Source organism: Calliphora vicina, chromosome 1, assembly GCF_958450345.1.
Source record: "Calliphora vicina chromosome 1, idCalVici1.1, whole genome shotgun sequence".
Classification (NCBI taxonomy): Eukaryota; Metazoa; Arthropoda; class Insecta; order Diptera; family Calliphoridae; genus Calliphora; species Calliphora vicina.
In genome coordinates this window covers 132,365,705-132,389,052 of record NC_088780.1, presented here as the reverse complement: position 1 = coordinate 132,389,052, position 23,348 = coordinate 132,365,705, and the positions used below count along the sequence as shown (strand labels likewise).

At 28.6% G+C, this 23,348-nt stretch overlaps 2 protein-coding genes across 2 annotated transcripts in view; one reads left to right on the top strand and one right to left on the bottom strand.

Annotated features, from left to right (window-relative positions):
* LOC135957484 (uncharacterized) overlaps window positions 1-23,348 on the bottom strand; it is a 233,071-nt gene that overhangs the window by 101,163 nt on the left and 108,560 nt on the right. The gene's annotated exons all lie outside the window — the stretch shown is intronic.
* hdly (hadley) lies at window positions 13,239-16,545 on the top strand. Its single transcript, XM_065515849.1, has 7 exons — window positions 13,239-13,555; window positions 13,693-13,780; window positions 14,229-14,646; window positions 14,722-14,867; window positions 14,937-15,017; window positions 15,291-15,419; window positions 15,488-16,545. Exons 1-7 carry the CDS (start codon window positions 13,352-13,354, stop codon window positions 15,736-15,738), a joined length of 1,317 nt encoding a protein of 438 aa, XP_065371921.1. The 5' UTR covers window positions 13,239-13,351; the 3' UTR covers window positions 15,739-16,545.

Here is a 23,348-nt window from a genome sequence, read left to right as displayed (position 1 = left end):
TTAAAAGAATTCAATGCAAAATATACCAAGTTGTATTTTAATATGTAGCTCGTTTAAAGTGAATAAAATGACATTTAGAAAAATATCTGTGTGGTATTAATGACCAATCTCCATATACAATTTAAATACCCGCGTGTATGTTTTTTTTTGTACATCTTAACCGCAGGCATTTAATATTTATTTATTAACCCAAATATTTTGAAATGAAAAAACCCAAACTAACATTTGTTTATATTGAAAATCCAAAGATCGCACGCTTATTTCGAAAATACTACTAAATACTACAGATTCTTCTTTTAATGACTTTAGCACATAAACAAACTATTAAAAATAAATACATTTGTAGTATATTCAAATGAGTATTTCCTTAAAAAAAATTACAGATAACAATTAAATTCCACTTAATTTAAAATCTTATAACTAAACGAAATAGTTGCAGTGATGAAAATATTGAAAAACCCAAAGTACGAGTAAGAGTTTGAGAAAAAAAAAATGCCAAGTCACAAAATTAAGTAGACATTTACGAGACTCTAAAAATAATTCTTAATATCAATCATTTATTAATTCATTCACAAAAGTTTTTAGTAGTAAAAATATCAATTCTATTGATTCTTGTAAATGACGTCACGAAAATAAGGGAAACGAAGAATTCCTTATCACATATTGAGTGTTCCAAACAGGTATTATACACTAAAAGAGTTATTTTATTGTTATTGTGTGTTTGAAAACGTCAACTAAATAATAAAACATACATGATTCACTTGGTGTAAGAACCAAACAATCACTTAAGTTCAACGTATTTTTCATGACGTGGGAATTCCAAAATAATATACATACAAATATATATATGTAGTTGGTATTAAATATCTTAAAAAAAACATTGTGACAATATTGTCAAAAAAAATTTCAATTATTACTAACGATAACAATTGCTGACTTATTTATTTACTTTGGCATGATGGCAACTGATAACAGACCTAAGTAGCACAGTGGTGCCGATATGGCAAAAAAATCAGCAGAACAATTTTTGGAAATTTTATGTTGAAATCTAAAATCGTGTTTTCTGAATAAAGCGAAATATATTTTCTATAATAGCTCTCGTAAAGGTGCAAAACTGTTTTTTTTAATTCTAGAGAGAAGCGTTTGAAGTTGAAAAAAATGTTGGCTGATATTTTTGTTTAAAAATTTCTGTCAAATGTAATGTGTTTTAGCACTTAAAAGTCCAAGCTTCAAAGTTTATATTGAAATTTAACATATGATTTATTTTTTGGACTCACCATTAGTCCTGTTTTAGTCCTTTAAAGTTGGGTCTCAAATATAAAATATTTAATTATGACTATGCTTGTCTCTAAAAAATGTCATCCCACCTAGTCCATCTTTATACCCTACACCACCATAGTGGGGAGGATATTATGCGTTTGTGCTGATGTTTGTAATGACCAAAAATATTAGTCTAACAGAATCACATTCACAACCAGCCGTCTGTCTGTCCGCCTGACTGGCTGTCCATGTAAACCTTGTGCGCAAAGCACAGGTCGTAATTTTGAAGATATTTCTGTCAAATTTGGCACATCCATTTTTTCGAGCCAAGGAAGAAGGCTATTGAAACTGGCTGAAATCGGTCCATTATTTCACATAGTCACCATATAATTGTTCTCACCAATTAGGACTTAATCCGTTATCAATATTTAACTGATATAGGTATGTACACAATTTATGCTCCGCATAAGATTTATATATATGGAAGTCATGTTAGCTAATTTTATGATGATCGGTCCATAATTAGTCATAGCTCCCATATAACGCACTCTTCAGGAAATCACTTTAACAAGCATAAATCTCTTACAAATGTCGACCTAAAATCACACGACCTAATTTCATGGCGATAATTGTTCATAGCTCCCATATCTTTCTAAAATCACTTTAATGAACATAAATCTCTTAAAAATATTGGAAACCAAATATAATTTAACAAGAAAAATTCTCATATAGAAATAAATTTCACGTCCTATCTAATGGCGATCGGTCAATAATTGCTCATAGCTCCCGCTTCTGAAAATTACTCACGAATAAAATTAAAATTATTGAAATATTAAATGAAAAGTGTTTGCTGACTTACTAAGTGTAGGGTATTGTATGGTCGGGCTTGTTTTATTTTATTATCAATTTTAACGAGAAAGATTTTGTAGAAACTGTTCGACCAATTTTCAACTTAAATGAATTTCACTATAGATAACAATATTTTTCAAACTAGGTTTTGAAAAACCTTTAATATTAATCAAGTAAAAAACTATATTTTTAGCTTAAAAATTGTTTGTACGTATTTAAATTAAATTTTTGGATTCAGAGACCCCAAATATGTACATATAATAATTTTTGTCCAGCTGGATTTGAATTTGGAACCATCGTTCTAAATTAATATAAATGTTCTCAATACAGAAGTACTGAACTAATGAGCAAAATTTAGTTCTGAACTATCTGAATGCCAAATGTTAAAGAAGTTTTTCTAATTCAGCTGTCTAAACTCTCAATTGCTGAACAGAGATTACTAGCTTTAGACCTGTAAAGTTAGCTTAAGAACTTACTAAGTTTGTGAAGAAATAATATTGATATTTGGAATAATTCACTATATTTGGTATTCACTTAATCACAGTGAATTTGGTACAACTTATAGGACGATTATGGATGGCAATCGAACTTCAGTGGTGTTGTCAGAGGGCAACCATAAATTTCTGCTTGCTAATTTGGCAATAGAAGATGATAGCTGCCAGTTAAAATCTGTAATACCTTTTTGGAAAGTGACGATGCTACCTTATTTCGTTTGCCATCCATAATCGACTCATTATATGTCCAACATTTAAAGCTATAAGACTAGAAATTTCTATGAGATCTGCAAAATATTGATATAACTATTAAAGGAGCTAAAAGATATAATTTTAAATTAATAAATAACATTAAACGCCCCTATCGCGAATCAATATTTCACATGAAATATGTTCCCATTTCTTATTTTTCGTTCATCAACTTTGTTCACTTGAAAAAATTCCCTAACATGGGAAAGTTTTACATGGAATTTTGTTCCTTAAATTCTTTGTAAATATCTACATATTATTATAATTGATGTTGTTATATCATGAAAATAATAAATAAATAAAAAATAATGGAATTTTGTTAACAATAAACAACTATAGTGAGTGAAAAGTTCATGGGAATATCACGATTGCAATTTTCCTTTCGAGGAAAATGGTTATTTCATGGGATAGGGGTGAACATTTTTTACAACTTCAATGTTCAATATTAAATGACAGGAAATTTCTAAAATATTGACATAACTATCAATTAATCAATACATAAATTTTAAATTTTCTATGAGATCTTAAAAATATTAATATAACTAGTAATGGAGTTTAAAATTAACTTTTTAAATCAATAAATAACTTTAACATTTTTTACAAATTCTTCGAATAGTATTTAAATGTAAAGGAAATTTCCATTAGATCTACAAATATTGATACTACACCCAGAGACAAAATATAGTTGTACATGTTTACCATAACCATTTCAATATTTTTAATAGTTTTTTAACAGTATTATGTTCTCTGTAAATATTTATATGATTGTGATAACCATAATATGTTGAAGTTACCATTCATTTCATTGTAGCAATCATATATATGATTGCGGTAAATAAATATATGTTTATGACAATCATGTTTATGATGAATCATTATATCATAATACATATGCCATCGTACGTGACATTTGTACAATTTAGAATTTATTTTCACCTTTTATACCACAGTGCAATTATATTATTTATCTTAAGAACAAGATAAAAAGTACTTAATAAATATTAGAATTTATGTGCACAAGTGTTAAATTAATTTGAAAAATGAATATTTATTGCTTCTTGCGATTTTTCAAACATTTTTCCCCATTTCATAATAATTTTTATGAAATTTAAGTGTGTGTTTTTTTCCTTGACGGATAAAATGAACATCGCAGTACTCTTTCTTACTTGTTCAATATAAACAGATAAAAAGTGATGTGTCTTTTTTTTGTACAATTAATACTAATTTTGTGTTTGCATTATCTTATTTTTTTACCAATATAAATGAAACATAAATAAATAAAGAACATTATTGTTCTTGTATTTGTTCAATATTTTAATCAATTTTTTTTTGTATTTATGAAAATGCGTCAGTTTCCTTAGAACATTCTAATGGCTGTATGCACATTTTTTTTTTATTATTTATTTGCTGATTTGCTCCTACAACTAGAAAATGCTATTGCAAATAAATAAATAAGAAACAAATTAAGTGGAAGTAGCAAACAAAAAGTAATGTTTTAAACAATTGAAAAATTTTGCTTAAATAGCATTAAAATAAACTTTAAGACATCAATTGTAAATTGAAATTCAAACAGTTAGCAGTGAAGTTAATACAGTGAATATTTTTAAGATAAAAAAAAAAAATATTAAAAGTAAATAAACGTTTATTTTAAATTTAAATGTATTTATAATTACTAACCTTTAATTGAAATTTTTTTTTTAAATAATAATCAGTAAAAGTGATTTTTTTTAAACATCTCAAACAAACAAATTGTGATTTATTAGTTCTAATGAATATTGCTGTGCTAAATCTAAACATTTTGTTTGACTAAATAATTACTTAGACAACCCTTGAAAAATGTCAATTTAATTATAATTTTACGAGTCTACGTTAACGGTGACTTAAAGTTACTTCAATTATTATAACTTCAATTAAAGTGTGACATTTGTTATTAAGTTTTAATTGCTGTTATCCAAAGTTGGTATGAGTCTTAAAATTCTATCAAAATTGAAAGGGAATCAGTTAAAAATTTCTCTTCAATCCTCCTTACAAATAGTTTAAAATGAAAATGAATACCTAAATAGAGGAAATTTAATTTAATGTTAATCGAATATTACAGTTATCATCATCATATTTGTGTGTTTGTTTGTTCAATCTTAACTGTTTATACAGATTCCAATAATAAAAAAACCTGTGAATGTCACAGAGAACAAAACAGTATTGATAATTTTACTATTTCCAAAGTGTAAAACTTTTACAGCTTAGATGACAAATAACATTTCGTAAATAAGACAATGGAACATAGAAAAATTAATACAAAGATTTGTTTGAATTTTAAATTCTTTCAATTTAAATTTTAAATTTAAATTTTTTTTCCAAATTTTTTACTCAAAAATAAAGAAATGTTTTTTAAAATTTTTTGGCGATTAAAAGCACTTGTTTCTTAAATTATAATTTTTTGTTTAATATTGTAATAATACAAGATAATTTTTTGACTGTTTCGCAAGAAAAAACAGCAAATTAAAATTGTATTTCAATATGAATTCTACTTTCAAAATTTCACAATGGGCAGCAATTCCAAAGTATTGGTTAAAAATATAATATTTTAGGTTTTTAAAGTCGCTGATTATGTATTATATATTTGAATTTAAATATTTAAGATGGCAATAACATGTTAAATTTATGTTCCCATGAAATAATCCATTTTCCTCGAAGGAAAAATTGCTATCGTGACATTCCCATGAACTTTGCATTCACACTAGTTGATTTTGTTCTAACAGCTGTTTATTGCTTACAAAATTCCATCTAAAAATTTCACAACCTGGGAAATTTTTTCATGTAAACAAAGTTAATTTACGAAAAATGGGAAAAGAGAACATATTTCATGTGAAAAATTGATTCGCAATAGGGGTGCATATAATTTAAAATTTTCGTTTTTTACTTTGATCAAATCCGAATTTTGAAATGAGTTTTAGTTATTTACTAAATATTGACAAAAAATTTATCCTAATTGTTTTAAATATTTCTCAAAGATTTACTAATAAGAAATTTTCAAATCGATATAGACATGCACCCTACTTTAGGCAATAGTCGAAAATTGTAAATTTTTTAACAATATTCTAACTAAAAAAGAATGCATTTTATTCAGTTGCATAGAAATTATTCCAATATTTATGATTTCAAAATTATTATTACTTTTATTCATTAAAAACAATCTATTTAAATTTCTAAAACTATTACAATATCTTAAACACGATTTTTGTATAAGCTTTCAAATCATATAATACCCTACACTAAGTAAAAGAGCAAAAACATTTTTCTTTTAAAATTTCAATAATTTATACTTTTGAGTGATTTTCGGAAGTGGACCAATTATGGACCGATCACCATGAAATTAGGCCATGTGATTTATGTCTATATGAAAGTTATTTATGTTGAATTTTGTGTGTTTACCAACATTTTTAAGAGATTTATGCACGCTAAAGTGATTTTCGGAAGCGGGTCTATATGGGAGCTATGACGAATTTGGGCCCATCGTAACAAAACTTGGTGACATGAATTTTGTATATATAAAACTTATTTGGAGCGAAATATGTGTAGATACCTATATAAATTAAACATTTATGAACGATAAAGTTCAATTTCGGGAGGACATTTGTATGGGGGCTAGGTGAAATAATGGCCTGATTTCAGCCAGTTTCAATAGGCTTCGTCCTTAGGCCGAAATAATTGTATGTGCCAGATTTTATCGAAATATCTCCAAAATTGCGACCTGTACTTTGCGCACAAGGTTTACATGGACAGACGGATCGACATCGTACTCAGAAAGTGATTACAATTCGATCCGATTTTTTCGATCGGTATACTTTAAGGTGGGTGTTAAGGTAGGATCACACGATTGCCGCAATGCACCAATTATTGGTCTATTTTATACGTCAATCGTGTGATTTCACAACTTATTGGCTCATATGTCAAACCACAACAATATTGTGCTTATTTGGCCCAATCAAATGCAACCCTGGTACGGCAATCATGTGAATGCTTGATAGGCAACATGCACCAATAAAAAAGTTAAAAATACACCAATATTTATTGTGTTCTAGTGCGGCAATCAAAGAAGACAATTAGCGCCAATATTAACTTTTGTAAATGAAATATTGTTTTTGTCAGCCACTCTCTGACCCACATACATCTTTTAACATTTCTTTATTAATTTTTTTATATGATAATTAAGGCCGACGCAATTTTCTTTTTTTATTTAACAAATATTTTTTTCAAAAATAGATTGTTTTTACATTTATGTAAACAAAACAAAATTTAAAATCTAGCACAACAGCTGTTTCTCTGAGTTGCCGTAAACTAGAACAATCGTGTGACTGAAATGCGACAATTATTGCCACTAAATCGCATTGCGCCAATTTACGACAATCAAATTTATATAAAATGAAGCAATCATGTGACTGCAGAGAATTTGATTGGGACAATTTCTTTATTGGGCCCCAATTCAGCACAATAAAAATTGTATTAAATTGGTTCATTGCGGCAATCGTGTGATCCTACCTTTAGATTAATATTTTTGGGCGTTACAAACATCTGCACAAACGCATTATATCCTGCTCAGGAACACTTTCTGAGTCGATTAAGCGACCTCCGTCCGTCCGTACTTGAAACATATCGTAATTTCAAATCTAATTCGACAAAATTTAGGAAAAACTTTTCTATTGGCCCAAGTCGGTCAATAATTTCTTCGGTGCACAGGCACCTCTTTCCATGAACACATACACTAAGAAGGGATTTGTTGAAATTCGATCGCTAAAAGGATAAAAACAACAAAAATATATTTCTCCAAAATTAAGACAGCTTTAATCAAAAATCATAAAGCAAATTAATGCTGTCAAAAAATAATTGTACTTTTAAAGGGTAAAACGGTTATAAATGTAATTTTTGTACTATGTTTAACTTTATTTTCCAAAGTATGTATTAAAGATAGGAATAAAATTGAAATCATAAAACTTTCTTGAATGTGAAATTCGGACTAATAATGGAAACAAATTTAACAGATTTTTTGTAGTTTTTCTAAATAAAATAAAATAAAAATTATGCACAAATTAGTTCTAAGCAATCCGAAATTATACTGTAAAGTATGATGAAAATCGGACAACATTTGTGTCTAGTCGCCATATAAGGTCCTCCTCAGAAAATTCATAATTGTCTTATAATAATAATAATTAATATTAAAGTTAAAAGCTCGAATAAAACAAACAAGTTTAGAAATCATAATACAAATTGGAAACTGTGTTTGCTTTCATAAAATTAAATGGAAAATGCTACATTTATATTCCATTTAATTTATTTCACTAATTTAATAACTTTATTAACAATAGGTATTTAAATTGAATTATATGAGTTATGCAACTAAAATATTTTAATTGTCTAGTACATCAGCACGTATGAGTTATAAATGAAATGTAAATACTTATTGCTCATACATACGTTTATCATTATTTTAAACATATTTTAATTAAATTCATGTTATTTTTTTGTTGTTGCATAATTTAATTAATTTATGAAAGATAATATTCTGCACGCAAATATGTATTTAAATGTATAATCGCATATATAATTGTACATATCGTTGAGTGAAAAACTTATCAGAAAACTTTTACAGGGGAAAAAAGCAAACTATTTAAAATCATTAAACACAAATCTCTCTGGTTTAATGAAAAATGCGTATAACAAATTTGTTTTTATGCTAAACTTATTAAATGTTTGCTACTGCATTTAGTATTTTAGGTGACTATATCTTTCTTAGGGTGTAATTCTATATAACTTTATTTATTATAACTACGTTTATGTATATTATGAAAGTTCATCATTAAATATAATTTTAAATAATGTGAGCAAGCAATATTTACACCAGTTTACAAAAAAAAAATATATATGCATCTTTTTGTTCATTGAATGGAGCATACATATATATATTTTAATTTTGAAAAAATAAATTTTAGTTTCATTTTTATGCAATTGAATTAAATGCTACTGAAAATTTGTCCACGTTTTTTAACGTTCCTCTAAACATTAAATGGTAGATCATCTGTTCCAATTAGGGTTTTTAATTTCCCGACCTTTTTTGATTCCCGGGAATCGGGAAATTTTTTTTCTACATTCCCGGGTACCCGGCTATTCCCGAAATATAGAATGATACTGTAAATTAGGACTATTATAGCCAAATTTCTTATAAAAACTTCGTGTTATAATTATTAAATATCAAAGCTTTGAATTAATTAATAAAATTTGAGATTAATTCACTAAAATCTTAATCCGTAATTAAAGAATGTCAGCCTTTCATTCCATAAATCCATTCCTAATATTTAATTTTTTAGATTCATTCTAAAGCTTTTTTTTAAATTAATTCAAACTTTGAATGATTAAATTTTTGTTAAATCAAATCATTTACAAAATTAATTGATAAAAATGAATATTTTCCACTCAAAATTTGTTTAACGTTTGTCGTTTCGTTTTTTAAAATGAGGCCCTTAAGCCTTTTTGTACTAGATTTGAATTGAAGAAAAATGTAATCAATTTATAAATTTATGAAGCTATTTTGTTATGGATTTGTACAAGAAATTTAAAGAAATTAGCATGATTCAATAAGAAATAAATTCTATAAATAATGAATTCACTTTTTAAAAACCCCAAATAAATAATAATAAGCGGTCTATTATTGCCGAGATATAAGCAAGAAAACTGTAAAAAACTTTTCACTGTTTTTTTATGAAAAAAAAATAGAGTTCTAACTTGTTTTCTATGTATTTTCGTCAGTTTTTAATTCCCGGGATTCCCGACTAAAAATCCCGGGAATCGGGTAGTGAAAAATTGGCAAAATTCCCGGGAAATTTGTACCGGGAATTCCCGGGATAAAAACCCTAGTTCCAATAAATATGTTTATTATAATTTATAAAGAAATTTGAAAAAAAAATGTATTTGATTTTGGAAAACAAGTTTATAAGTATTAGTTTGGGGTTTATTGGATATAAGATAAAATCATTTTGCACAACTATTACGTAAAATATTTGCTAAACACAAAATAAAGTCAAGGCAAAAATCTTGAATTTTAATATTAAAACATAAATATATTTTAAAGTAAAATAAATAACTTGGTGAAATAAACATGATTGTTTTATTATCCTATTTTCTTTATAACGAAAATCCACTTAATATCTGTCCGTACTTGTTCAATAGACCGTTTTAATTTTTTACACTTTTATAGAAATTCCTTTAGGCACATAGATTTTCCTAATCTGCTCTAAAAACCAAGAATTTTGGTGTTTAATATTTAAATATTGATGAATTTTTTTTTTTGTTTTTTAGGCAAAATGCCTTTTTTCCAAAAAATTAAAATATCTTGCTTTCGTAATTAGCCTCTAACGGATTTGATAATAATTACATGCATTAGATAGCTTATTAAATTTCCTAAAAGTTTCTTAAAACAATATTGCGATTTTATTCTGTAAATTTTTTTTTTTTTTTAAAAATGGAAGTAACACTCAGGCAATTAATATGCCTATATATATTTGTGTTACTTTCTTTGGAAAGGGGATAGAGTGTAGAAGAAAAGGTGGCGAAAGGAGGAGAAAAGCTTTTAATTGACAACTCTGCAATTGCGCGTTATGTTTGTTATTAGTGCAGTTTGCAGCGCCTCTGGTGGTGAGATGGCGCATTAGTCAAGCCAACAACCTTTATTTCATTATTTTATTTCGGTGGCGTTTTGGTGTTATACACCAAATGCAGTATAGTGGGAAAGTAAGAAGAGATTGATATTGTTTTTTTTTTTTGTTTTTTCAAATGTGCAAAAATTGTACTTTTGTTGGACGAACTTGCATTCGCTTTAAAAGTGCAATATTTTTGAAGGACGGAGTTTTAAAGTGGAATATTTCTGAATCTGATTTTAATTTTTTTTTGTTATACCAAAAATTAACTTAACAAAAAAATTAACAAAACTCAATGAAATTTTCAACTACGAAAAAAAAGTTAGGAGCTCTACAAAACTTTGCAAACTAATGGTGGTCAATTTAGGCATCCTGAGTCTTACCTTATTTTCTAATAGAATGCTCAGAAATTTAATTTCTGAAAGCTTATGTCCTCCTGTACGATTTGTTTGTACATCATTTTTCAAGCGGACCAGTAGTTTAGAAGATACAGATTTATTTTCTTCCGATTGATCCCAGTGGGCTGCAAGTGAACGGAATTATCATGGTTTTTGGACCAGCATATGCTTGGAGACTATGGAATTAACCAGTGTTTAAAAAACTAGACTACAAGTAGCAGTAGCAACGAAAAAACACAAGTAGTCTAGTTAAAAAATTAATAAAAACTCGGAGTCAATAATTACTACTACTACTGCTACCTTCACATTTTGGTAGCAGTAGTTGTAGTAGTACTAATAAAAGAAAAATTTAAAAGTAGCAGAGTAATTTATTTTCTATTGCTACCTTAAAAAAGAAAAAGTTTTGATGTAGCAGTCATTAGTTTTTTATTAATTCTGCTACTTTTAAAATTTAGTAGTAATAGAAGTAGCAGTTGAGGTAGTAGAAGAAGTAGCAGTTAAGTAGCAGTTGAAGTAGTCTTTCAAACTCTCTCAAAACAAAAACAACACACAGTGTTTAATTCTGTCAATTTTGGTGTTATGACTGAAGATTTTCTTTTTTGACTACTTTTATTGCTACCTTAACTGCTGCATCAACTGCTACTTTACTGCTACCTTAAAAATTAAAACTCGATATAGAGCAGTAGCAATGATTTGTATTTTTATGCTACTACTCCATTTACAATTCTTGTTTTATTACTACTGCTCTGTTAAGAGTTTTATATTTTGAAGGTAGCAGTAGTTTTAAAAAAACAAGAAAACGAAAAAAGACAAATGCTACTGCTACCGCTACATACACTTTTTTGAAGCAGTAGTTGTAGCAACAGTTAAAAATTTGTTAGTTATCGTAGCTTTTTAAACACTGGAATTAACACTGTTCGATTTAAATTTTTTGTTCAAATTTTAGTGTTCTTTTTAATAAGTATCTAATTTTCCAATATTTTTCCCCAAGTTAGCCATCATGAACAAAAACCTTGTAAACTAGTGTTATTATTTAATTAATTTTATCTCAATGGTAGTGTTATAATAAAGATATTTCAATATTAATTTTGCGCAATGAAATGTAAACGTTAAAAGGGTTAAACTCTTGAATACTTTACATTTATTTTTCAACACAACTTAGTAATGTTCTCTTACAGTTTGCAGGATTAAAATTCAATTGTCCTAGACATTTCAACAGCGCTGTCACTTAATTGCTTTTTAGCAATTGATTAATTAGTTTAAACAAATTTTGTGTAACAAAACCAATTAACCTCAAATATTTAGTTACTTTACAGTCATTAATCACAATAAGGGTGATTGAAAATAACTTTTCTCCACTTTTGTTTTTGCTATTTAGTTGGCAAACACAAACTTTTTAAGGAACATTTTCTTAAAACAATTTGTAAACAAATTAACTTAAAATAAATAAATTTTCCTTTGCGAAAAGTTAATAAATATTTACGTTTCAAAGATCCCCTTGATTAAGTAAACGAGTATGTACATTAATTTTGTGGCATAAATAAAGAAATGAAAATAAATAAAAGCTAAATAAAATATTTGTATTTTCCACAGTGCCCAAGTAGCAGTTAATTTAAATAAAAACAGAAACAACAAAAAGAAATCAATAAATGAATCTTAATGAAAGTCAAAATAAACAATATCTTAAAAGGTTGTACTTTAAATCAATTAAGAAACAGAAGTTAAAGAAGAAAGTGAGAAAACGTTTGGAAAGATGTAAATAAGTGAATAATTTTATTTACTGTTTCTTATTAGGGTGGCAGATTTTTTCCCTGGGTAAAAAGAATTTGCATTTATAAATAAATTTAAAATTAGTTTTACAGGAAATTAAAGTTTGAACTATTTATTGTATAAAAATATTGCTTAATTTAATACTACAGTACATGATAGGTTATAATACAATTCCCTAAAGACTTACCAAAAGGCTTAAGTTTTTTTTTTTTTTTTAATTTAATTCCCCTTTTCTATACCAACACACTTTAATTTATTATTATTTGTTCAACCATTTATTTAATTTTTTTGTAAAATTTTCTCTTTTCAATTTCAGGTTTTTTAGTTACTCGCCAGTCTAAACAGTTTTTAAAACGTGTTGTTGAAAAGTTTTGATAAAAAAAGGCAAAATAACATTTTGGAAAGTTCTTGAAGTTGTTAAGAAAACAAAGGGGCAACAATAACAAAAACCTACAGCAACGAATAAAAAAAAACAAACGCAAAAATAGAAGCAAAGTTTAACCCACAATTTGCTAAAAGTTAATACGTTTGAAGCAAACATTTAAGACCAAATTTCTTAAAGCAGCAAAAAGTTTAAAAAAATACTTCTTATACAACCAACAATAATAACATCTATTTCCACACACACAAACATACATTAATCATGTACATTCAACAAAATTGGAGCTCAGTTGTTGGTTATTTCCGGCCAAGCAGGAAATGCTTTTCATTTAACGGAAGTTTACTATTTCTACTCATAGTGTTAGTGGGCATAGCCCAACAGACAGCTGCTCGACCCAGTCAAGATGAAGATTTACCACGCGGTTTTAATGTTGGCGAAGAATTTAGAGATGTCGATAATTTAGAGGTAAGATAATTATCAACCGAAGAGTTAAAAGAGCAAAAGAACTTGTATTTTCACAGGAAATTATAACAGAAATTAAGTGAGAAAAGGAAACATGACAATTTCTTAAAATTTTATCTTTATTTTTTATGCACTTACAGATACATCGCGTCAAGGTGGTGGATGGAGTGGCACAAGAAGATCATCCGATTATAATTTATAAAGAAGATTTTGTCAATGAAGATTATGGTAAGTGAAATGAAGCTGACGTAAAGTAGTTTTGTTGCTAACAATAACATTATCAATATAATGTTTAGCATTTTAATATTTTCCATTCGAAAATTTAATTTTTATGAAAAAATCTTAAAGTTTTATGATACGATTGGATGCAACTTTCAAGCCTATTTCATATGTTGCCAAATTGCATATTGGCCCCTTGAAACAAATATGAGAGAGAGCGAAATTTTTTGAAAACGTATAATTTTGTCCTTTGGTTAGAGCTGGGGAAATGGTTTTTTTCTTATATCTCAGCCATTTGTGGGCCGATTTTCTCGAGCTGGGTCTATAGCGAATATTTTGATTTAATTTTTCCTCTACAAAAAAATGCAGACACCAAGACTTTTAAAAACTTTAAATTCATTTAAATAATTTCTAAGATAAACTAATTTCCTAAATGTTTATCTTAATTTCTACACAGTTCCTCCCAAAAATGAATCAAAAACGGAAAAACACAAACGTCGTTATAAAGATATTGGCCATCGAAGACGTCATAGTAGACAAAATCTCACCGGTGTTGTGATTGAGGATAAACCTGAGAAAATCTTATTCGATATTATACCCGAGAAGCCAATTATAGTTCCCGAAGATATGCACAAACATAGAAAATCGCATATGAAACTGGTACCTCTCATCGATGACTTAAACGAAGTCAAGGTATCAGAAACGGAAGAAAACGCTGCCAAAGAAGAACTAAACAAGAGACCCAAGAAATTCCATCGTCGCGTCAGACGTAGTGCCAATGGAGAGCATATTGTACGCAAACGTAATCCTTATTTTAGACATTTACCCAAGATATCGGGAGAAGTGCCCAGTCAGGTGCAATATATTTATGTAAAGTAAGTTGAACGATAAAGGGGTTCAATTTAATAGAAATTAATTTAATTTGTTTAAAAAATAATTATTTGTTTTAGACACTCTGTGCCTGGTAAAAAGCATAATGGTTTAGATATTCCCGTTCCTGGTCCAAAACCATCTAACAGTGGCAACGTACCCATTTCGTTTGATAATCGTGTGGCAGCTGATGAAAATGATCGTGTTATCTTTTCTAGTGGAAGAAGTAGGTTTTATTGAAAATGTCTAATGAATTTTAAATACTAAATAACAGGTTTCTTTAATTAAATTACAGCTACACCTCGTACCACTAGAAGGCCTGCTGAGTCTATATTCCGTGATCCTAGACCAGAGAATTTCGATTTCAGTTTTATGAGTAAGTAAATTTATCAGTCATGGCATACATACTTTTACATGTTAAATAACTTATCTTATACGTAATGCACGGTATTTAAAAAGTACAGAATTTAGGGTTTGCGGGGAAATCATTCATTGTGAATATTTTCTTAGATATTTTTTTCATAAACCCGATTAACATAGCAATTAAAGCTATAAAAAAGTTTCAACCAATAGTGGAAATTGAACTTTCTTGCTAATTTTAAACATTATCTATTTATTATTATAAACAAAATTTATATTTTCTTGATAGATCCTCAACGCCCTGCCTCCACCACTACAGCACCAATTTTCAACCGCCGCCCAGTTGCCACAAGCAGACCACAACCAGAATCAATATTTCGTGATCCCAGACCTGAAAATTTTGATTTCAGTTTCATGAGTAAGTTAATATTTGTTTTTAATCTATTTAAAAGTAATTAATTCATTCCATTTTTTTAAACATCTTAGATCAAGGTCAACAAACACAACAGCAAAGTAACGTTCTTAGAGCGACCACCGACAGACCACAAGCTGCTACGGAAACCGGCATCTCACAGTGTGTATGGGCCATAGTGAATTGTTGCTCAAATCGTGACTCGGAAATTCGTTATTCCTGCTTTGAACAAAACGGCTGCTATGGTGCCTTCTGGGGTCTAAACCCATGTGCTGATAATGTACGAGATAATTTTATTAACTATGTGGCCGATTATTATAATTAAGAGAAAATAAAGTTAGAGTTTAAACCAAATAAATACTTAGCAACCTAAGGTTGGAGAAGAAAAGTAGAAAAGTTAAAATTACACATTGATTTAAATCAGATGCAAATGTGTGTTCACTACTAATATTTATAATTAAAGTTTTCTATTTAGTTTCTGTTTGTTTAAGTAAAAGAGTTTTTTCGTTAATATTTGTTTTTTAAGTGTACTTAAATGCACAGAAATTAAGAAACATATAGAGTCTATAGTCTGTCTATACTATAGACAGAAGTTTCGCATTAAGTACTTTTTGCAAATGTAAGAAGCCCAGCAGAATTTGTAGCTTTAGAAAAAAAACTTACCATTGTCTTAAAATTAACAAATTTAACTACATACATATGTATGTATAATATTAAGTATAATTTGTAGTTTCATTTGAAACTAACTAAATTTTTTATCAAAATTTTTTTATGTATCTCCTTGTCGCAAACAAATTTAGCTGGCTTTACGCTTGATTTTAATTAAATTAAATTATTTTATTTTTCATTTTGTTTTCTCTTGTCTTCCCCATTCTATTATATTTACTCATTTTTAATTATTTATTATTTGTTAAATTGAAAAAATCCACTTCTCGAAACTTTATGTTTTTTTTTTGTAATAATTTAGTTGTTGTGATTTTTAAATGCATTTAAAAATTTTCCTTGTTTTTAAGCAATACAGAAAATGTTAATTTAATTAAGTCACAAATTTGTACTCGCATACATGTACGAATGAAAAATTCAAATAAATTATTTTTAAGAACAATTTTTGTTCGATAACTCAAAAAGAAAATTCGTAATTTATTAAAAGTGTTTTTTCGTAAAAAGGGTATGATTTAATGAATCGCAATTATATGATTTAAGCAAAGATTTGAATTTTTTTTTAAATTTTAATATGTATGGTGAGTTTCAAAAATATAAGGTCACTTAGTTTTTGTTCTGTTTATCCAAAAAAGCTAATCAATCAATAATACAATTGGATAAAATACTTGTTGCTCAAATGTTCAGATAAGAATTCTTTGCTCTCATTTGATTAGTGTTAGTTCTATTTATAAACCAAAATATCAAAAATGGGTATTTGGGAGTGCGTCAAAATTATAAGGTCGGTATATATTGGGTGTATTTGAAAATGCGGGATTTTTTTTTTTTAATTTTTTGCTTTTATTTTGGAAGATTTGTACAATAGTATAAATTTATTCGAAGTATTGGCCATTGTTAGCTATGACCTTTTCCCATCTTTCTGGCGGCATATGGATTCCGAACCAAAAGAACTGCTCATCTTTTAACGCCAAGAACGAATCAAGATACTCTGTACCAAAGTAAAGCTTATCCCATAGAGAGCGTTCTGCATCGATCGAAACAAATAGTAGAATAATACGGTTTCATCCGGCCATTTTTCGGCCAATGCTCGCTTCAAACGAATCGGTTGCATTCGGTATAGGTTTCCTGTGATGGTCTGGTCAGATTTCTGCAGCTTATAATTTATATGACCCAACAAATACAGAGAATTACTTTATCGCCATGGATATTTGGCTTTGGTGTCGATTCGGCTGATTCACATTCGATCTCTTACACTTCGGGTAATCGTAGTGGATCCAGTTGTCATCGCAAATTATGATTCGGTGCAAAAATTATTTTCTTTTATAGCTTTCACACATCATTTTGCACATGCAAAATCGTCTTTCAATGTCTCAATTCGTATGGTACACAATTTCCCTGCTTTTGGCTGCTTTATTTATTTTGAATCTTACCAGCCGTCTCTAGGACAATCTGGATCGACATAATTGAATATTCAGCCCAATTATGAATAAAAACTTTCGCGGGAGTTTGTTCCCCGGTAGTTTTTTCCCATTGAATTTGAATAGGAAAAATGAGAAAGGGGGAAAAACTCCCGGGGAATTTCTATTCATAATTGGGCTGATTGTTTCGTCTGAAAAATCAATTTTCAAAACAAATATTACGTTTTTTTAATGAAAAAATAATGAAATTGGTACCTGATCCCAGTTAGTTGTCATATCGTTAGCTTAGTGTGCACAGTGGGGCAGAATCAACATTTTTTGGAAATAAATCTGGCATTTCTAAACGGCTGATCAGATCGGCATAAAGTTTCACGTAGTATTCGAGTCTAAGTTATTAATATGGGCCCTACAAATGATCCACAGTGTTGCAGAATCAAAATTTTTTGGAAATAAATCTGTCTTTTCTAAATTGCTGGACCGATGGGGATAACATTTGACGTAAGCGTAGCCAAGGAGTATTCGAGCCTAAGTTATTAAAATGGGCCCTACAAATTATCCAGGGGCGGAGCTATGGGGGCTCAATGTAAATTTCCAAGTTATTGGCATTTTAAAATTGAAATTTTTAAATTTTGCAATACCTTGATCCGCTTTTTTAAAAATATAGGTCGTACTTTTGTACCGAATGGACTCGAATTTATTTGTTAGATTATGAATTATGAATAACATAGAAAAGATTTCAGAGCAATATCAATTATGGATAGAAAAATACACGATTTTCAATCTATATATTCAAACAATATTAGATTTTTGCTGTTTTTTGGGCGAAAAGGTGACTTAAAACTTTTTTTTATTAAAAATAAACTTTCTTTCAGAACATATAACAATTTTATTTTTTTCTGTAAGGTATCTTTACGGAGAATGTTTTGGTATAAAAAACATGTCCTATTTGGTAAAAGTACCCTACTTTGAGCCCCATAGCGCCGCCCCTGGATCATTTGTAGGCCCATTTTAATAACTTAAGCTCGAATACTCCTTGGCTACGCTTACGTCAAATGTTATCCCCATCGGTCCAGCCGTTTAGAAAAGTTAGATTTATTTCCAAAAAATGTTGATCCTGCCCCACTGTGGTGTGCAAAAGTGCTAATTTCATTTTCACAAATTTAACAGGAGACACAAAGAACAATATTTTTGAAATCTGTTAATGCTTACTTCTTTGGTATGATTTATAATGATTAAATATTACAGTTTAGAAGAAACGAAATAATTATAAACTTTGTTTACACAAACAGAGTATTATTATTTATTCTTGCATTTTGTAGTAAAATCTCAATTTTCATAAAAAGTGGACTGAGCTCTAAGCTAACGATGTATACTTTGTGTGTGATGTGCTACAATCGGAATAATTTATGAAATTATTTGGTTTAATTTTAAAGATGAAGCATAATAATATTTTTGGAGCCCATTGTAGTATATACTTAAATGAAAACCATTTCATTTACTTATTAATTTTGCTAGAATGTTTTCTTATACCCCTATTTATCATGAAAAAATTTAAGATAGAAATGCTGTACGCTGAGAGTATAAAAACCTGTGATATAAAATGATATAAATAGTATGTACAACATGAGCATAGCATATCAAACGATGCTGAGCTTTAATTGCTACATACATCGTTATAAAGCAGCTTATAACTCTTAGTTGTGGCAACATTTTTTCCTAAGAAGCTTTAGATTTTGTTGTCCCAATAATGGGTTTAATTTATAACAAGTGTGTCGCAACTTTTCATAATAATTTGCTTACTTGTGTTGATTTTTGTACAAAAAGAATATTTAGTCGTAAGTAAATCTGTTAATGCAAACACATCAATTCTTATGTTTTATCTCTAGGAAATTTACATCATGTAAATTATTAAATTCCAGCTACTGCAAATATACATATGAGAAAACAAGTAAGAAAGTATGATCGGTCAAGCCCGTCATATAATACCCTACACTAAGTAAAAGAGCAAAAACATTTTTCTTTTAAAATTTCAATAATTTACATTTTTGAGTGATTTTCGGAAGTGGGCCTTATATGGGGGCTATGACCAATTATGGACCGATCACCATGAAATTAGGTCGTGTGATTTATGTCTATATGAAAGTTAAATATGCACGTTAAAGTGATTTTCTATATGGGAGCTATGACTAATTATGGACTGATCGTAACAAAATTTGGTGACATGAATTTTGTGTATATAAAACTTATTTGGAGCGGAATTTGTGGAGATACATATATAAATTAAACATTTATGACCGATTAAGTCCAATTTAGTGAGGGCATTTGTATGGAGGCTAGGTGAACAAATGGACCGATTTCAGCCAGTTTCAATAGGCTTGGTCCTTGAGCCGAAAAAATAATATGTACCTAATTTCATCGATCTTCAAAATTGCGACCTGTACTCTGCGCACAAGGTTTACATGGACAGCCAGCCAGCCAGCCGACCAGATGGACGGACGGACATCGTTTAATCGACTCAGAAAATGATTCTAAGTATCAATCAGTATATTTTAAGGTGGGTGTTAGACTAATATTTTTGGGCGTTACAAACATCTGCACAAACGAATTATACCCTTCCCACTATGGTTGTAATGAATGTTTTTAAATGGCCACAACCATGTTGTGTCGCACGAGAGTTGTCTAAACAGTTTTAGAAAATTTCACAAAGAAGGTTTATTTAAAATTTATAGCTAAAATTCTGCTATTGAAATCCGATGTCGTTTAATAAATAGTATTTTTAGTATAAATCATGATACAATAATTGTAGAAGGTAGAATCACTAGGGAGTGTTTTCAATATTTAGTCCTATAACGTCCAAATTTGATTTTGATTTTTTTCATATTTTCTTTTGTTTGACGTTACATGAATTGTATAATTGAGAATTTATTTTCTACTGAGTGTACCTTATATTGTTTGTCATGGTATAAATATCGATTTACAAAGTTTAATCTAGGTATATTTATTTGTCCTGTGACGGAGAGTATAGGGTGGTATTTGTTTATATCGAACAAATTGGAGACATGTTGGAAAATTAGTTAGTAATATGGGTTCATTTCAACATGAAACTGTGTGCTTAGAGCAGCTGTGACTTTAGTGATTCCAGAAATATATTAGTTCACAAAAGAGAGTTGACATAATTGCTAATAATTTAAAAACTAAACAGATCTAGAGGCTTCATAATTCGGCTTTCATAACGATTTAACGATTTTTTGTGGCAACATCTTATGAATTTTGGAGAAGTTAAGCTCAAAAATATTATTAAGAATTTCTATGCCTGGACTGGATTTTTTCAGAAAAATTATTCCAGAAGTCAAAAACACTATTTTTAAAATTAATATTTATCTACGACATAAACATCCAAACTAATTATTGAAACTATTTTATTCAATAATAAATTAAATACATTAAAGTTTTTATTTATTTCAAAAACTTATTTTACTTAGGATGATTCAAAACAAAATTATTAGTTTTATTTTATGTTGTTTGATCTTACAAAACACTTGTAAGTTGCATAAAAATACTTCGATGTGTTACAAACGGCTGGAGGATATAAAAATATATTATTTTTATATTTAAAATAGTTTGGATGCAAAAATGGATATTTGCAAACCATCTTTCATCTATTTGATAATTTAAATATATTTTAGTGTCTGACTTTGGACAAATTATACACCCAGATATAAAAAGGTTTAAAATGTTCTAGAAACAATCCATAGAAGCAATCTGTAATTAAATACTCGAAAAAAGGCCAAGAAATGTTTTTTTTAAGAAATAATTTTAAAAAATTTAAGACCAAAAACTAAATTTCATCGAAATTCGTCAATTTCAAATCGGTCCCCATTTTTGCTCCTCATTTAGTATGTTGAAATCAACTTACCGTATTCATCAAATAACTTACATACATGATCCATACATCAATATCTAATGATAGATTTTTCAAACACTTTTGCGAATATAAGGCCATAGAAAGTCGGACCTAAATCAAAAAAAAATAAATATTTTTAAACCCGATTTATTTTTCACCAAAAAATGTTTTGACAATATTTTTTTCACTAATAAATTAATTTTTTTTGTTTAATTCATAAAGAAATTTTATAATTTTTATTTTGTCGTACAATTTTTTTTTCATAATAAATTAAAACACGAAAAAATATATATACGGACACCACCGTGTCTCCCAGTCATGCACTTTTTTTATGGACCCCCAAAGATTTGGGGCCTCGGTGTCATTTTTGCAAAAAAGTGATAATTTTCTAAGGCTCATATCTTGCAAACTGTTCGGAATTTTGATTTACTCTCTGAGGCAAAGTTGTAGCCCTTGTCATAAAGAACAAAAAAAATGATATTTTTTAAAGCTAGTTTTGGAAAATATTATTATCTTGACCTTGAAATAAAATGTGTAAACTCTAAACGTTATCATATTTTGCTAATATTTTCAGCATTTGATTTCTATATTAAGAGGAATTTTAGACCTTTAGAGTATTAGAGAATCGGAAAATTTCAAAATAAAGGCCACCCTAATACAAGTTAATTGTTGTTAAATCCAACTGAGGTCTTTACAGGAAGGAGCGTTTAGAAATGGAAGTTTAAATGTTTAATACATATATTTGTATATTGTAGATGTTTGCCATATTTGAGAGTTTGGTTTCAACAAGCTGTGCCCTAAAATATTTGCTTTCTCTTAAACAAACACTCACAAATAAACATTTGTGGCATGTTTAAATGTATTTCTTATAAAGTCTCCCATATTTATTGTTGATACATACCATGTCATACAAGTTGTGGCAAAGTTTGATGGTGGTTGGTTGGCTATTTTGCCACTACAGGTGGTAGGCCAGAAGAAAAACAGAATCATTTATTTTTCTTGACATCAACTCAAAATGTCTGTGTCTGTTGGTATGTGCAACAGCAGCATTATAGTAGCATTAGTCCTATTAAGTAGATGGACTATTTACACGTGTAGTTGGAAATGAGTGTGTATTTATTCGAACTGTTTGGCCATGGTTTCTCAATATTCATGTAAGTATGGGTATTTAGTAAATGTCTTTGAGGGGGAAATAATAATGTTTCACTTGTCAGCATCATGAGGTTATGGCTGAGTGTGTATGTTATTTTGGTCCAATAAAATCGTATTTACTTAACCTTAAATATTCGTAGATTAATTGAGTTTCAACATTTTTCCTTTTAATTAAACATTATTGTTTTCATGTAAAAATATTTATTTGAAGGCAGTAATTGCTTCAGAGATGAGCATAAACATAATTTACTTGGATATTAGAGTTTATTGAAATTTACTTAAATTAATTACTACATATTATAGTACTTTTTTCACATTTCACATGGCTAAAATTATGGGAAAAATTATATTTCTGCTTCTAAGCTTGTTCTCTACATATATTCAGTGTATATTTATTAGCTTATGATGCCTATGAGTGAAAGTAGCAAAATTATCATGAAAATTTAAACAAATTAAATCCATATAAAAACAATTTTTGTGTTTCATTTACCCATTTACCCAAATATAAATATATAAAAATGAATGTATCGAAGCTCTTGAAATTTCCACTGTATGTTACTATATATCTAGAAGGCAGCTTTTTATTTTGAAATTGCAATTGGGCGTGGCACTTCCAATATAAATAAAATTGTTATTATGGAATATCTGGTGATCTATAACTGTGAAAGACGCAAAAACTTTGCAGAATTTACTTCAGTACCACTGTGCGCATCTTGGCTGAAATAATTATTTTCGAATATCCGCATAACAGTAACTGTGACAGTCAGTCAACATTATACGAGTAAATTTTTTAAATAATGG

Bases quoted from the DNA above. Each gene is read 5' to 3' on its own strand.
- hdly (XM_065515849.1), top strand. From the start codon at position 13,352: ATGTACATTCAACAAAATTGGAGCTCAGTTGTTGGTTATTTCCGGCCA. The intron at 14,868-14,936 runs GTAGGTTTTATT...ATTAAATTACAG, and splicing joins TATCTTTTCTAGTGGAAGAA to CTACACCTCGTACCACTAGA. The intron at 15,420-15,487 runs GTAAGTTAATAT...TAAACATCTTAG, and splicing joins TTTTGATTTCAGTTTCATGA to ATCAAGGTCAACAAACACAA.